The 15,096-nt window shown below is 49.6% G+C and overlaps 6 protein-coding genes across 6 annotated transcripts; 3 read left to right on the plus strand and 3 right to left on the minus strand.

The window, feature by feature from the left end:
* Window positions 1-10: 10 nt before the first annotated feature.
* On the plus strand, window positions 11-2,703 carry Tmtc4 (Transmembrane O-mannosyltransferase targeting cadherins 4). Its single transcript, XM_017153750.3, has one exon. It carries the CDS (start codon window positions 129-131, stop codon window positions 2,238-2,240), a length of 2,112 nt encoding a protein of 703 aa, XP_017009239.2. The 5' UTR covers window positions 11-128; the 3' UTR covers window positions 2,241-2,703.
* Atg4b (Autophagy-related 4b) lies at window positions 2,482-6,165 on the minus strand. The gene is given in 7 exon segments (XM_017153749.3): window positions 2,482-3,353; window positions 3,415-3,890; window positions 4,041-4,117; window positions 4,178-4,373; window positions 4,820-5,141; window positions 5,143-5,802; window positions 6,013-6,165. Coding segments are annotated over 6 exon segments (2,040 nt in total). The 5' UTR covers window positions 6,013-6,165; the 3' UTR covers window positions 2,482-3,044.
* Window positions 6,166-6,611: 446 nt separating this feature from the next.
* Hibch (3-hydroxyisobutyryl-CoA hydrolase) lies at window positions 6,612-9,291 on the plus strand. The gene is made up of 3 exons (XM_017153690.3): window positions 6,612-6,804; window positions 6,861-7,766; window positions 8,584-9,291. Exons 1-3 carry the CDS (start codon window positions 6,802-6,804, stop codon window positions 8,854-8,856), a joined length of 1,182 nt encoding a protein of 393 aa, XP_017009179.2. The 5' UTR covers window positions 6,612-6,801; the 3' UTR covers window positions 8,857-9,291.
* Window positions 9,207-11,690, minus strand: Cog2 (conserved oligomeric Golgi complex subunit 2). Its single transcript, XM_017153688.3, has 4 exons — window positions 11,519-11,690; window positions 10,397-11,467; window positions 9,648-10,333; window positions 9,207-9,593 (listed from the first exon to the last, which is right to left on the minus strand). Exons 1-4 carry the CDS (start codon window positions 11,609-11,611, stop codon window positions 9,311-9,313), a joined length of 2,133 nt encoding a protein of 710 aa, XP_017009177.2. The 5' UTR covers window positions 11,612-11,690; the 3' UTR covers window positions 9,207-9,310.
* A 33-nt stretch (window positions 11,691-11,723) lies between these two features.
* Window positions 11,724-12,922, plus strand: Trax (Translin associated factor X). The gene is made up of 3 exons (XM_017153691.3): window positions 11,724-11,948; window positions 12,003-12,628; window positions 12,683-12,922. The coding sequence occupies exons 1-3, from the start codon at window positions 11,853-11,855 to the stop codon at window positions 12,864-12,866; spliced, it is 906 nt and encodes a 301-aa protein (XP_017009180.2). The 5' UTR covers window positions 11,724-11,852; the 3' UTR covers window positions 12,867-12,922.
* LOC108065631 (aprataxin and PNK-like factor) lies at window positions 12,870-14,011 on the minus strand. Its single transcript, XM_017153692.3, has 3 exons — window positions 13,452-14,011; window positions 13,227-13,390; window positions 12,870-13,172 (listed from the first exon to the last, which is right to left on the minus strand). The coding sequence occupies exons 1-3, from the start codon at window positions 13,895-13,897 to the stop codon at window positions 12,949-12,951; spliced, it is 834 nt and encodes a 277-aa protein (XP_017009181.2). The 5' UTR covers window positions 13,898-14,011; the 3' UTR covers window positions 12,870-12,948.
* Window positions 14,012-15,096: the final 1,085 nt, after the last annotated feature.

A 15,096-nucleotide genomic window follows, 5' to 3' on the forward strand; every position in this document is an offset into this window, starting at 1 on the left:
ATTTGGCACTACTGATAAGTGAGGGGGTGTTTTGGGCAGAAGCAAAACAAAAAATGTACACAAAACACCGCAGTTTAAAATTCGCAAAATTAGTGAATTAAAAGTGTACAATAAGTAGAGAATCCAGGATGCTGGACATGCGACACAAGGCGGCGCTGCACAGCATGGTGTGTCAGGCGATCCTGGTGCTGATCTGCCTGGTTTGCTACGGATGCGGCGGCCTCAACGGAGCCAAGTTCGTCTTCGATGACACGGTGGCCATCGTGAAGAACCGGGATGTCAACGCGCTGCCCACCAACTGGACGGCGATCTTCACCCACGACTTCTGGGGCGCCTCGCTGCTCAGCTCGGATTCCCACAAATCCTTCCGCCCGCTGACCACGCTGATGTTCCACTGCGAGTACGCCTTGCTCGGCCTAACGGCCGCCCACATGAAGTTCCTGAATCTCCTGCTGCACTGCGTCAACACGCTGCTCATGTGGCGACTGGTTCGCTCGCTCTACGTGCCCGAGGTGAACACGGAGCGATGGGCCATCCTCGCGGCAGCGCTCTTTGCCGCCCATCCCATCCACACGGAGGCGGTTTCGGGTGTGGTGGGCAGGGCAGAGCTCATGTTCGCCATGATCCACCTGCTGTGCCTTCTGCTGACCGTGGCAAACACCGGAAAGCAAGGTCCCCAGACTGGCGGCGTAATCCTCCTGCTAACCGCCGTGGGAATGCTCTTCAAGGAGTCCGCCGTCACCATTCCCATGTCGTGTGTGCTGCTGGATTACTTCCAGAACGGCTACTACCATCTGAGGGTCCGGGATCAGTGGAACCTCTTGTACAGCCGGCTAAGCTACTTGGTCTACTTTGTGGGCACTTTGGCTCTGCTGGTGGCTCGTCTTTGGTGGCAGGACTTTGAGACGCCGACGTTCAAGGAGGTGGACAATCCAGTGGCTTACAACGAGCACATCCTGACCCGCGGCCTCTCGCAGCAGTTCCTGCTGGTCATGAACATCTGGCTGATGCTGTGCCCCCACTGGCTGTGCTATGATTGGGCTTTGGGTTGCGTCAAGCTGGTGACCAGCATCTGGGATCTGCGGCTCCAGGGCGTCATCGGGTTCTACTCCCTCCTGCTGGTGGCCCTGATGAACTTCCGCCGCCTGCCTGGTTTGATGTTAGCCCTGGGATTGATGATTATACCATTTCTTCCTGCATCTGGAATCATTTGCGTGGGATTTGTGATTGCAGAGCGGACGCTTTATGTGCCCTCCATTGGCTTTTGCCTGGTGTCCATCTATGGCTTCCTCTACTGGTATGATTGCAGCAGAAGTTACTGGCGCACTGCCTTGCAGATCCTCCTCATGCTCCTCTTCACCGTGATGATGCTGCGGACGCGGCAGCGAGCCACCGACTGGCTGAACGAGGAGCAGCTCTTCCGGTCCGCCCTGCAGGTGTGTCCCGACAACGCCAAGGTGCACTACAACATCGCCCGGCTGGCCACGGATACGGGCAACAGCACGAAGGCCTTTCAGCACTACCACAAAGCCATTGAATTGTATCCGAGCTATGAGTCTGCTTTAATGAACCTGGGCAACCTTTACCGGGAGCATGGCCAACTGGCCACCGCCGAGGATTACATACGATTGGCTCTACAGGCGTTTCCCACCTTTCCGGCCGCCTGGATGAACCTGGGCATCGTGCAATCCGCCCAGGGAAAGTTCGACAAGGCGCTGGCCAGCTATGAGAAGGCCCTGATGTACCGGGCCAACTTTGCCGTCTGTTACTACAACATGGGGAATCTGTATCTGGAGAGGAAGCAGTATGCCGAGGCCCTGCATCATTGGCAGCACGCTGTGGCGCTGAATCCCCGCCAGCCGAAGGCCTGGGCAAACATTCTCACCATGCTGGACAATCGAGGATTGCAGGACGACGCACTGCGCATCTCAAATCAGGCTTTGCAGCATCTTTCCAACGATGCCAGCATCCTGTTCATACGAGCCAATGTTTTAGGCAAACTGAAGCACTACGCGGAGGCGGAGACGCTCTACAAGCGCGTCATTCAGCTGGAGCCCCTGAACATGCTCTACTATACGAATCTCGGGGTTCTCTACCATCGGTGGGACAAGTCGCAGGAGGCTATAGAGGCTTATCGGACGGCGATAAGTATCAATGCGGCGAGGGCGACGACGGCGCGGGAGAATCTCAGCAAGCTTCTGAAGCGCCTGGAGCGGGAGGCGCAGGTCAGCCAAAGATAAGCAGTTCCACCGCAAAATAATATAAGCTAAATATTTAAATTTCATAAAATTATATGTACATTTCTTTAGCAGCAATAATCCCAAACAAAATATGAGGTTGTGGGTTCCATTCACTAGTCTGAAAAATATATATAAATGTACTTACTCTCAGAAGACACTAGAAATAGATAGTATAATTTAATTTAGAGCACTATTAACTTAAGTGCAACATATCTATATCATATCTCATCATTGCACCCTATTTATTTTTAGGATAATTTATTTATTTATTAATTTACTCGAGGGTATATACAATTAATGTTAAAACTAATTAATGATCGAACAATTACGACGACGACTTACATAAATTAACTAAAGCCTAGAACGTAAGGACTACATGAAATACTTTAGAAAATAGTGACAATTGTGGCACCATTGTAAAATGATTCAATTCCATTAAAGATTCATGATTTTAAAATAATAATACCGCAAATTACACAAGTTCATATGTATAACACATATAAACAGATCGGGGCTGGTGGAGCATTGGAACATGGAGTAAGCTGAAACACTTTGGCAGAATGCGAGACTACACGGGTCGAACAAAAGAGAGATTAGCGTAGATATCAGTAAATATTCAAGATACAGGCATGCGTCTATGTACTATATGCGTAGGCGTAAAGGTATAACAAAGTCTTTGTGTTTGAGATACGCGACTGTTGGGTTTTTCTGGGCGAGCAAGCGAGCAACGGCGGTTCGGAACTAAATCAAATAATAATGAGCAAATAACACAGAGCTAGCACAGCAACAAGTGGTGTGGGCGATCTACAGCAGCACGAATTCCTCGCTCTCACTATCATCTTGGTCATTGTCGTCGCCATGTGGCTGCGGCGGCGACAATTGGCTGCCCAGTTCCTGGGCGAGAGCAGCCACCTGTTTGATGAGCGGCTTGTACAGCGAATCGCTCATCTCATCCCGCTCGTGATCCAAGCAGCGTCCCCGCGAGAAAGAGAACAGTGGGTAGTTCATCTCGACTGGTTCGGCCTGTTGATGACTTGATTGAGGCGTCACCTGATGGCCTCCAGCTGCCTTATCCACCGTTGCTCCGGAGGCACAGCGCATGGGATGCAAGTACTGCAAGAAATAACCAAAAAATTAGAAGAATTTTAGATAGAAATATTACGTTATAACCCACCAACTGCACGCTCTCCATGAAGCTGTCGAAATCGCTCTTGGTGGCACAGTAAAATCCGATGCAGCAGCTGGGATCCATCTTGCTGGCCTTCAGCTTGCGCGGCGACTTGCAGTGGAAGGAGTGCAGGGAAAAGTTCTCCTGATTGACATCCACCATTTCCTGGCAATAGTGCGGATCCAGGTGAATAAGCCTATCCTCCTGGAAGCCCACAAAGTACAGCGAGTGCTTGGGCTTGCCACCAATGATGCCCAGGCAGTGCTCCGTACTGAGCAGCAGCTTCAGGCAGTGGGCATACACGGGATTCAGCTTGTCGCTGCCCAGGCGCAGCGGGATGAGCACGATGAGGGACTTCCAGTGCTGCTGCTGCTCCGACTTGGGCGTTTCCGCCTGCGGGCGCTTCGCTTGCTGCCAAGGCACATGGGGTTTGGGCGCCGGTTCGGGAATGCTGCACTGATCCTCGATATCCTGTATGTAAACTGAAAGTATAAAACACGGTTATCAATACGTTATCAAATAAGCCAGTGAGTAATGAGCTAGGTAACCAAGGTTGCAGCAATTACTCATTTTCAGCTATCAATGTGTCACGGCTCTTATCTTGTGAATCTTTCGGTTTAGGGCATACTCACTCGTGCAATCTTTGGCCACATAGACGCTGATATTGTCAAAGTCTGCATTCTCCTGAGCTGCATGCTCCAAGGCGTGTCTGTTGGGGGAGTGGGTGAAGATTTATTAGCTTTGTGATTTGATAAGAACATGCACTTACTTTAGCAAATAGGAAACCGAGGCGGGGCCGTACCAGTCGCCAGGCTTCTTGCCCAGATCCTCACCCAGCCGCACCAAGGCGTGAATGGAGAAGGGGCTGTTCTTCGAGGAGCTGTCCCCAAACCATTTGACGATCTTCTTGTGCATGTTATCCTCGTAGGTGGAGTGCAACTGGGACTCGGAATCATAGCGCCAACCTGAAAGGGGGAAACTCTGATTAAAATCTATTTATTTATTAGAGCCCTGCGTGAATCAATCAATTTTTGTTTTATCATAGTATGCCATGAAATTTTTGATTTAATTAATTCAATTCTTTGTGAAATAAATTGAATGTTTTTCTAATTCATTTCGAATTGAATGAATGAATTTTTTTAATTTGCTTTGTGCTTTCTTTTAAGAACAAGAAGTGGAACATTTTTAACAAACCAACAAACCAACCAACTGCATAGTAAATAAAATTCAGGCAGATTTAATCACAAAAGTAAGGCCCTTTCTTCTTCTAAAGAAATTGTCCTTTGAATTCAATTCTATTTAACTCAAAATTCAAATTCATTCAATTCTATTTAGCTCAAAATTCGAATTAATTCATTTATATAAAACAAAAAATTAATTGAATCCATTCATGCAGCTTTCTTTAACTTACTGCGTCCCAGGAAGTGGCAGATGAGTCCCTGGGCCAGTAGCATCTGGCCACTTCTCAACATGCAACCCCAGCCGCAATCCGAGGTGTAGTTAGAGCCATTCATGATGGGGAACTCCCGCCGGTAGGTCATCCAGATTCTGCTGTAGAAGTCGCGCCGAAAGCCCTCGATGCCCTCCTCCCAGGGCTGTTCGCCCACCTGGTTCTCCGCCGCATCCATGCCCAGCTCCTGGGGCACCACAATCTCGTCGATCTGCTGGGGATTCAGAGTGGGATACAGCGAGGGCGATGTTGTGGAGGTGGCCTGTATACTGTCGAAGGCCGAGGGTGGCGTGGTCGGGCGATGCATCCGCTGCTCCGCTGGGCAGTTCGGTGATGGAACTCTCCATGCTGACGGGCGGCGTGAAGCGGCGATGATAGCATCGTCCTAGGAGCCACACGGGCTGCTCCTTGGAGAAGCTCGTCTGGCGCATCTTGCCGCTCCAGCCGTACTTCACATTGTGCCACATGGCCACCAGCTTGGACTCCATGGAGGGCGTCTTGGTGGGCGTTCGGTTGGCCGACAGCAGGTCACCGGTTTCCTCGCCCTGCTGCTGCTCCACGTGACCGCAGCTGGGAACGCTGCTGCTGCCGCCGCTGCCGCCGTAAAGCTGACTGAAGGCGTTCATGAAACGTGATGACGTCGATATTTTGCGCTGCGGTGTCGCTGGCGCAGCGTTTTCCGACCTGAGGTTCAGATTCGCACCTGAGGTGCTCACGGGCGAGGGGGAGGGGGCGCGCGGAACGGCGAATACGGTGCGGGGAATCGTCTGAATGGGGGCCGCCTGCTCCTCCTCGACGGCGCCGTCCTCCACCAAAGGCAGGGAAAGAGGATCTGCATCCTGCTGGCACATCCGGCTGCCCTCCACAATGCTGCCCTCGCCGGCGGCCTCGAAGAGCATCAGTTTCTCGTCGGTCAACTTGGAGAGGAGGCCGTCATAGTTCATCTGGGACATGGACATGAAAACAGAGGCGGAAGAGGAGGAAGTGCTGGATGAGCGACCACGACGACGATGCTTTGTCCGCTTGGGGAACTTGGGTAGTTTTGGAAACTTGAAGAACTGCGGCATGGCAATCTCTCGGTGCGAGCCACTTGGTGGCCCTGGCTCAACTGACAACGGCCACCGATTGCGTGCTAATTACAAATGTTTACTCACCGTTTATTTGTTGACAAAATAAAGATAAAGTTGCTCGAAATTTTTGTTTTTCTTATTCTTATTCGCGAGAAGTACAATTGCCAATCGCGGCGTTGCCAGACCGCCGCTCTCCTCTATTGTGAGTATGTTTGTGTGAATGTTGTGTTCTGCATTTCGCTAGCTCAGGGGCGGAATTAAAAAATAAAGGTAATAAAATTAAATATTCATTTCCTTACTTATAAAAAAAAATGATTTTTAATATTCCAATTTGTATTCAGTGTTTTTAACTTACTTTTTTATTTATTTTATTTATGTTTTACACAGTATTTGTTGTATTCAATTTAATTGGTTACTCATAGCTTCAATTTTAATTTTATATTTCTCATTATATTAAATACCAAGCTCTAAAATTATTTAACCAAAGAAACTCTATGAGGGGTTTCACCAACGCATCATTCGGAGTAAATTTGCTCAGATTTTGTTGGTTTTAAATCGAATACTTATGTTTCAAACTGTTTTTCTGTGACACCTAAATTTGCTTTTGGTGGGAAATTTGGTTGGGAGAGACCTATGGGTCACCCTCCGTATTTCTAAAAGTCGCCACTTTCAGTTCCTCTTAAACAAAACGCTTTTAAAGCTCTTTAGAGATTTTGATCGATTTCCGGGGAATCCGTTTCGTGGAACACCCCTCTCCACTTCCGGCATGTGGGCGGTCTGGCAACCCCCGCCCAGAACAACCAGCTGTGCGGGTGCTAAATTCTATTGCGCAACGCAAAATTCTAAACACAACGCGACCGACAGCCACCCAAAATGGTAAGTAATGCAAATTAATGCGGTTTCTTAATCAAAAAACTATTCCCCGCCGACAGCAAGGCCCAATTCAAAGGTTGGTGTACACATTCGGTCATCGCACCTGCGGCCAATTGCCGCTGATCGGCGTAGCAGCGATATCGAGCACAAAACCACCTGCGATGGCGCACTCCGTCCGCCCATCCTCCTCCTCCTCCGCCTCCTCTGCCTCCTCCGTGCTGGCCACGGAGTCCTCGAACAAGGGAATGATCATCCTGAACCGCCCGAAGGCACTGAACGCCATCAACCTGGAGATGGTGCGCAAGATCTACAAGCATCTGAAGAAGTGCGAGAAGTCCAAGTCGCTGCTGATCATCAAGGGAACGGGCGACAAGGCCTTCTGCGCCGGCGGCGATGTGCGCGCCCTGGTCGAGGCGGGTCCCACCGACGAGTCCAAGAGCTTCTTCCGCGAGGAGTACAGCACGAATGCCCTGATAGGCAACTACAAGATTCCCTACATCGCCATCATCGACGGCATCACCATGGGCGGCGGCGTGGGGCTCAGTGTGCATGGCAAGTACAGGGTAGCAACCGATAGGACCCTGTTCGCCATGCCCGAGACGGCGATTGGCCTGTTCCCGGACGTGGGCGGTTCTTACTTCCTGCCCCGCCTGCAGGGCAAACTGGGAATCTACCTGGGACTCACCGGCTACCGGCTGCGCGGCGGCGATGTCTTCTACTCGGGCATTGCCACGCACTATTGTGAGAGCAGCAAGATTCCCGAGCTGGAGACGGCACTGCTCAACTGTCCCGATGCCGACGATGTGCCCGAGCTGCTGCAAAAGTTCCATTCCACGCCCGAGAAACCCTTCTCGCTGCAGCCCTTCCTGGAGCAGATCAACAGGAACTTCTCGGCGGGAACGGTGGAGGAAATACTGGAGAATCTGCAGAACGACGGCAGCGAGTGGGCCAAGAAGACGTTGGAGGTGAGAGCGGTTGGGGCTTACTTCGCGTAGTAATAAGATATATATCCTCTTAATCCGAAGAATTCGCGGTCTTTGAAAAATCGATTAATTTAAGAACTTCTATAGATTTTATATTAATTCTTCCAACACGCGAATTCTTAAGGTTAACAGGATATATTTGTGTGGATCATATATGACTTAACTAAAAAACCTAATGATATATTCTATATCGAATTTTCTAAAAACGCGAATTCTTAGGAACAAGAGGATTTATTTGTGTGGATCATACATATTTTAACTAAGAAACCTAATGATATGTTCTATATTGACTTTTCAAAGACCGCGAATTCTTAGGAACAAGAGAATTTATTTGTGTGGATTATACATTTGTAATATTTGAAGACCACAAGAATTCCCAGGGGCGGAAGAAGTATCCTTTAATTTTAAATATTATACACAAATAACCATCTTGACCTTAAGAATTCGCGACGGGTCGATGAGCTGTGAAAATTGTAATATACTTGAAACCCACTTGGGTCGTTTGGGTTTTGGGTATTTGGGTTTGGGTAAAAATTGACTCAGTACCCAAATACCCAAACCCAAACGACCCAAGTCAAATGGGTTTCAAGTAGGTCGGTTGGATTTAAGTTTTGACAAACAAGTCAGTGCTCTAATAAGAACACAATCCGATGTTAATTGGTTGGGCCAATCAAGAATGCCTGGCGCGCTTTTAGCGCCTCAATATTTAATCCGTTCCCAGTCAATTAGCGGGGTTTTTAAGCAGCGGCACGACTTCACACAAGTAACACCCTAATTATAGCTTGTTTATCTGTTCTAGACCCTCTGCAAGGTGTCGCCTACCTCGATGAAGGTCACGTTCCGCCAGCTGGAGCTCGGCTCGCAGCTGTCGCTGGCCCAGTGCCTCATCATGGAGTACCGCCTGGCCGTGCGCCACTTGGAACGCAGCGACTTCAAGGAGGGCGTGCGCGCCCTGCTCATCGACAAGGACCAGAAGCCCCAGTGGCAGCCGGCTCAGCTGGCCGATGTCAGCGAGGAGCATGTCCAATGGTTCTTCCGCAAGCTGCCGGACACCGAGGAGCTCAAACTGTAATGTCCTGTTTGTCTTCCGTTGAGCCGCTCATTTTTTATATACACAAGCACTCCCGAACACCTTTGTATATATAAATCTATGCAAGCTTGCGTTATGTTTATGCATGGTTCCTGCCTGCCGCCTGCCGTTTTGCAATATTCGTTATATTTACCTATCTACCCACGTTCTATGGCCACCGTTTGACGAGCTCTGTTGCTTAATTATCCGCAATCTCTTCTCTGTTTCATTCCAACAGCGAGTAACTTCGAGGGAAGGTCTCTGCAACCTGTATTTACCAATAACGATCGTGAAATTGAATGCATTTAAATATATGATATACATATATGCCTATATATATTATATACAATTCGTAGTCCTAATACAATCAGTAATTGTGCCTAAAGAATCGTTAGAATTCGTTTAACAAGAATAAAGTGAAGTGTATACGTTTAATAACTGCTCGTTGGCGGCGTTTCTAAGCACTGTTGTCCTTCAGTTTGATGCTATCCTCCACCATGTTGGACAACTCCACCAGTTTCTCGATCTGCGTGGGCTGGAAGTTCAGTTTTCCGAGCTCCTGCTTCCAGGATGTGACATCCACTCGAAGCTGCACGCGAATCTTATCGTCGTCGGACATCACAGCTGAACTTCCTGCCGACGACGAGGCGGATCCGCCACTTTTTACATTCCGCAGGCGGCGCAAGGATTCCTCAGTTTTCTGCACGGAAGTGAGCACATCACTCACCACGTTGAAGTAGCTGCAAAGAATGGAAGATAAGAAAGAATCCTACTAGTAAATCACATCCACTTACGCTTTGGTTATGTGACTGGCTACCTCCGAGAGAATCTGCTCCACCACTAAAGTGCCAAGTTGGGATTCATTCTGCTGGGCAAACGCTTTGAGCGGCCGATGCATTTGCTCCACGTAGCCAGAACAGCGAGAGGGAACCTCTCGATTGGTCTTGCGATACAAGCGCGGCAAGTCGTTCACCTGGCGCACATTGTCCGTCTCGCATTCCCCGATCAGCAGCTCCACCAAGGTCTTTTGGATGCTCGTCAAATGGGCACCTAGCGTATCTCCCAGTGCAGCCATGGATTTGCCCAAAACATCGTTAAAAATTTTCGTGCGCTGCTCGGCGGGCACGGATTGCACAATCAATTGCTGAAGCTCCGGCAGATAGGCGTCCAGTTTGCGAATATCTGCATGCAAAGCGATGAGCAGCTGGTGGCGAGTGTAGGACTTGGCAAACTGGCTGCCCTTGGACACGGCGATGGCATCCGTGATCCAGCGGGAGAGACGCAGGACTATCTGCACGTTGAGCTTGTAGAACTTGGGAAACACCTCCGGCAGGTAAACTCCCTCCGCCCAGCAGCGTGACATGGCCTCCTTGGCGGCATTAAATGGGGCTAGTTTGTAGTCTTGATCACCGAGATTGCTTTTCAAAGTGTCGTCCTGCAGCACGGGCTCCAACTTGGCTTCAAAGTGACCAGCAATTTCCTAGGATCATTAAAGAATCAATGGTAAAAACTGAACTCTATATGTATAATAAACATATCCCACCTGGAAACATATCTGGAAGTAGACCGGTAGATTCCAGCGGGCCTCGAAACTCTTGGTTTGCTTGTGCTGGCGATAGAAGGTCACCGCCTGCTCGCCGGAGCTGGTCAACAGCTCCTCTATTTTGCCCAGAAAGTCGCGGGTGCACTTGTACTTCACATAGAAGACCTCCGAGTTGCCCGGAGCAAATATGGAGTTCATGTGGAGCTCCAGACGGGTCTCCACATCGGACCAGTAGCTGTTGACCACAAAATTGAAGCCCGGAAACTTGTCGGAGTAGAGAGTGAGCCGCAGCAGGTCGGTCATGTGCAGCGAAATAAAGTTAAGGATCTTGCTGTAGATCCCAGCAAGGCCCTGCGGTGAGTTCTGCAGCTGTTGCTCCCCGATGACGCCGGTCATGTAGGGCGCCACCACATCCTCGCGAAAAACGCGCTCCGCCTGGCCACAGGCATTAAGGGTGATGTAGATGCGCAGGCAGCGTTCCAAAGCTTCGGGTGCCGAGTTGCGGGCTTGGCTAAGGGCGTCGTTGAAGAAGCGTCGCAGGTGCTGATGCAGTTGCTCCTCCAGCTGCTGAATCTTGCCCTGCTGTTCGGCATTTAAGTGCTTTGCGCAGTGCTTCTCGTGAAACTTCAACTGAATTAGGTCCAAGGCGGCGCGCTCCAGGTCAACCGCCTTGATGGGCTGCTCTCCACCTAGCTTCCGGTCGATGAGCTCCTGCAGTTTGCTGGTGGTCTCGTAGACCTTTTTAAGGCTCTGCAATCCTCGCTTGAACTCGCGCAGCTTTCGCTTCTCCTCCAATTGGGCTTGAAGCTCCGTGACGTTCTCGTCTATGAGGCCATGGATGCTCTCGATGTCGCTGCGAAACTGCTCCAGCGGCCGCTGAATGGTCTCTATGCTCTGGTCCAAACCCACCAGGTTGGCGCTCAGGTTCACAAAGTCCGCGTAGTCCTCGTTGATCAGATCAATCATAGCCGCCCGCAGGCCTTTTAAGTAGAGTCCCAGGTTGTCGCGCAGCTGCTCCAGACTCGGTGCATTGCGGTTCTTGTGCAGGAACTCGTCCACCGAAAAATTGGCCTGTTTGAAGGAATCTCTTAGCAAGGCAAACATCTGGTGGGGATTACTCACCTTCATAAACTCGTTCTTGTCGAAACACAGCTTCTCCGCGGTGCTGGTGGAGCCGGCGGCCAGGTGGGCCGACTTCTTGACGGGATCATGCATGGCCTGCCGCGGGAATTTAATTAATTAAATATAAATTTAACAAATTGCCACGAAAGTAGAGATAATTATCGATATTTCTAAGATTCGATATCAAAGTTACAATTTCGATAGCAGACGATAGACGAAAGGGCATCGTATTTTTCCCATCACTACATTTTTGTTTACAAAAAAAGCCGAAATAATTGGGCATTTTTATCTGTTTTAAGGAGAAGTACTATTCGAAACCAGTAAATCCCTCATCATGCCGAAGAACGGAGGTGCCGGGCACAGGAACAACGCCCCCAGGAAGCGCCAAACGCCGGCGGTGCAGCTGGACGAGGAGAATCCCATTGTGCAGGTAGCTTTCTTCCAATTATACCAATTTCCTCAATTTAAATAGTGTTTTTTACAGGCCTTTCGCAACTATTCCAATGAGCTGACCATGAAGCACGACCGCCACGAGCGGATCGTCAAGCTGAGCCGCGACATCACCATCGAGTCCAAGCGCATCATCTTCCTGCTGCACTCCATCGACTCGCGCAAGCAGAACAAGGAGAAGGTCCTGGAGGAGGCTCGCCAGCGGCTGGCCAAGCTGATTGAGGTGAACTTTAGGGCCGTCGCCCTGGAGCTGCGCGACCAGGATGTCTACCAGTTCCGCGGCGCCTACTCGCCGGGCCTGCAGGAGTTCATCGAGGCGTACACCTACATGGAGTACCTGTGCCACGAGGATGGGGAGGCCTCCGGCAGCGAAACCAAGAGCGTCTCCGACTGGCAGGCCATCCAGGCGGTGATGCAGTACGTCGAGGAGATCAAGGTTGAGAAAGTGGAACCTACAGAGGGTGAAGAAATGGATGTAATACCGCTGGCGGAGAAGGAAAACCCCAGGAAATTCCAGTTCTTTGTGGACCCAACTGAATATATACTGGGTTTATCCGATCTTACGGGGGAACTCATGCGCCGCTGCATCAATTCGCTGGGCAGTGGCGATACAGACACTTGTTTGGAGACCTGCAAGACCTTGCAGCACTTTTACACGGGGTAAGTAACCCTTTTGATACACTGTATTGAAACTAATACCCATTTCCCTTTTAGCTACATCAGCCTGAACTGCCAGCGAGCCCGGGAACTGTGGCGCAAGATCACCACCATGCGACAGAGCGTACTCAAGGCCGAGAATGTCTGCTACAATGTGAAAGTGCGCGGCGGCGAGGCTGCCAAATGGGGCGCCACCTTCGACCAAAAGCCAGCCGAGGATGTGGACGAGGGCTTCTACTAGATATAAGTTTGCAACAATGGAATATACATTTATGAATTAAATGGTGATTAATCTAAGTTAACAACGAATTGGAATGTGTAGTTTAGTCATAATCATCGCTGTTTACGCGCTGACTTTCAAACTCCAGCTCATCATCCTCATCTTCGTCTAAATCTGCGCCAGGACGATAGTCCGCATCATTGTCATTATCGCCTCCGAACGGATTCTCCTCCTCCTCCTCATCATCATCCGTTCCAGAGTCTTGATTATTTTGCCGCTGGGCTCGTCGTTGGCGCAAGCGATTGCGGATGTTCTGGGCGGAATTGACTACACTGATCTTTAGCCCATTTGAAGCGGGTGCAAAGGAAGCGTCCTACTTACAATCCGGCGGATGGGAGTGCTCCTGAAAGTGAACCGGATTGCGGCGATAGCAGGCGTTGCCGTAGGGACAAGCTGGAGTTCCGAGCGGCGGCTCTGGAAAGTCGGGACGCCGGTAGTCCTGGTCACCTGGATGGGCTTCAGCACTCCGGTGAGCTGGATTTCGTCTGGGATTGGATGATGGTATTATTTGAGTGGTTTAAATGGAAGTGGTTTACTTGGCATTACCTGTAGCATCGGATGCCAAAGCGACAGGATATACGGTTGCTGCTAGAGGACACTGAAGAGTCAACGGAGGCATCTCCATTGGAATTGGTGGGTTCAATCTTAACCACCGGCGATGCAGCTTCAGTTGCAGTTGAATTTTCATTGGCTGTTGGTTCTGTCTTTACAGGGATTGTAGCATCACTGCTACTGGGTTTATCGTCTTCCTGTGCCTCCTCAACAGGTTCATCCTTTACTTTAACTGGAGTATCAGGATTAGGTTCCGTTTTAATTGAAACCCCGGGCTCCTCTGATTTTACGCGCTTAACTGGACTGCTTTCCACCTCATTTTCATCCTCACTGCTTGTGGGTTCTTCGGGAGACTTTCTTTTAGTGCCACCATCTGCTACCGAACCATTGGTTCCCCCCGCCGTTTTATAAACATTTTCCATTTCCTCCGAAGCACTCATTTTAAAGAAATAAAATAAGTAAGGTTGTTCAAAACATTCGTATTTCACAAGAACGCAATTGTATTTGGTTTTGGTAGTTTGCAACACTAAACCGTGAAATAGAGATGGAACTCTGAGGTTACGTTTCCATAGGCTTATCGATAACTAAATGGCGCCAGTTTCAAATTCAATTTATTCATTCAAAAAGTCAAATATTTCATTAATAGTTAATGGCCCCTCAAACTCGTCTTCGGTATAGCTATTGGGGTCTCTCATATCCATTTTGATCGCACAGAACCCTAAGTTTAGTTCCCCATTCGCAGCTCTTATTGGTGCAACTGACTGATCATTCAACACCACGATCGCTCGATTTTCGGTACCGTCTTTCTTCACTTCAAGAACCTTCCAGTCGTGAGTGGGAAGTTTGGGGTTACATTGCTGTATCATGAAAAGGATATCTTCGGGTGTCTTGATCGTTAATGGAACCCAAACGATTCCCACGGGTTTACGGGGAACGTGCCGCCAATCGAGAGCGACAATTTTAGCCCCTTCGTAAACCTCCCCGAGCTGTCCAACCGATCTCTTATATAGCTCAGCCGAGCGACGATTCCCGCAGAGCACCAGTTTCACTCTGCCCTGATACCATCCAATGTCCCTGCATTTGGGAGACAAGCCGGGCTCGTCGCGTAGCATTTGCAAACATTGAATGGCTAGTTGAGCCTCCACCGCCTTCCATTTGTCTTTGGGTATTCCGCCTTCAGGATTTCCCTCGTCTATGATACCGATTATGGTTTCTGTGGGAATTGGAGGTTTCTTCTGCGGTTGGGTGTTCCCCAGGCTGGGTTCTAAAAGTACGTAGTTGGGGAGCACAGTGCGCGCCCACTCCACCTTCTCCATCCACGCAGCTGAGGGAGTGGTAATGTTGCTCCTTGAATGTGACCGAAGTATCTTGGCAGCAGTCCGCCTCGACGCATAAGTAAACTTCTTGGGATCGGTTGCCGATGCAGAGGTGCCACCGGTCGAGGTGGATAAATGAGGCGATCCATTTGGGATATCCCTGGAATTTCTTGTACTGCTCGAGGATACGAAAGTTTCGGCGATGACCTGTCCATCGAGTGGTGGTTCCATATCATATTCATCCTGTGCATCCTCCACTTGCTCTGCTTCTATTTTGATTGAAACATCAGGAATTGGTTCCATGAAATACCCTTCGCTTGTGT

Source organism: Drosophila takahashii, chromosome 3R (genome assembly GCF_030179915.1).
Source record: "Drosophila takahashii strain IR98-3 E-12201 chromosome 3R, DtakHiC1v2, whole genome shotgun sequence".
Taxonomy (NCBI): domain Eukaryota; kingdom Metazoa; phylum Arthropoda; class Insecta; order Diptera; family Drosophilidae; genus Drosophila; species Drosophila takahashii.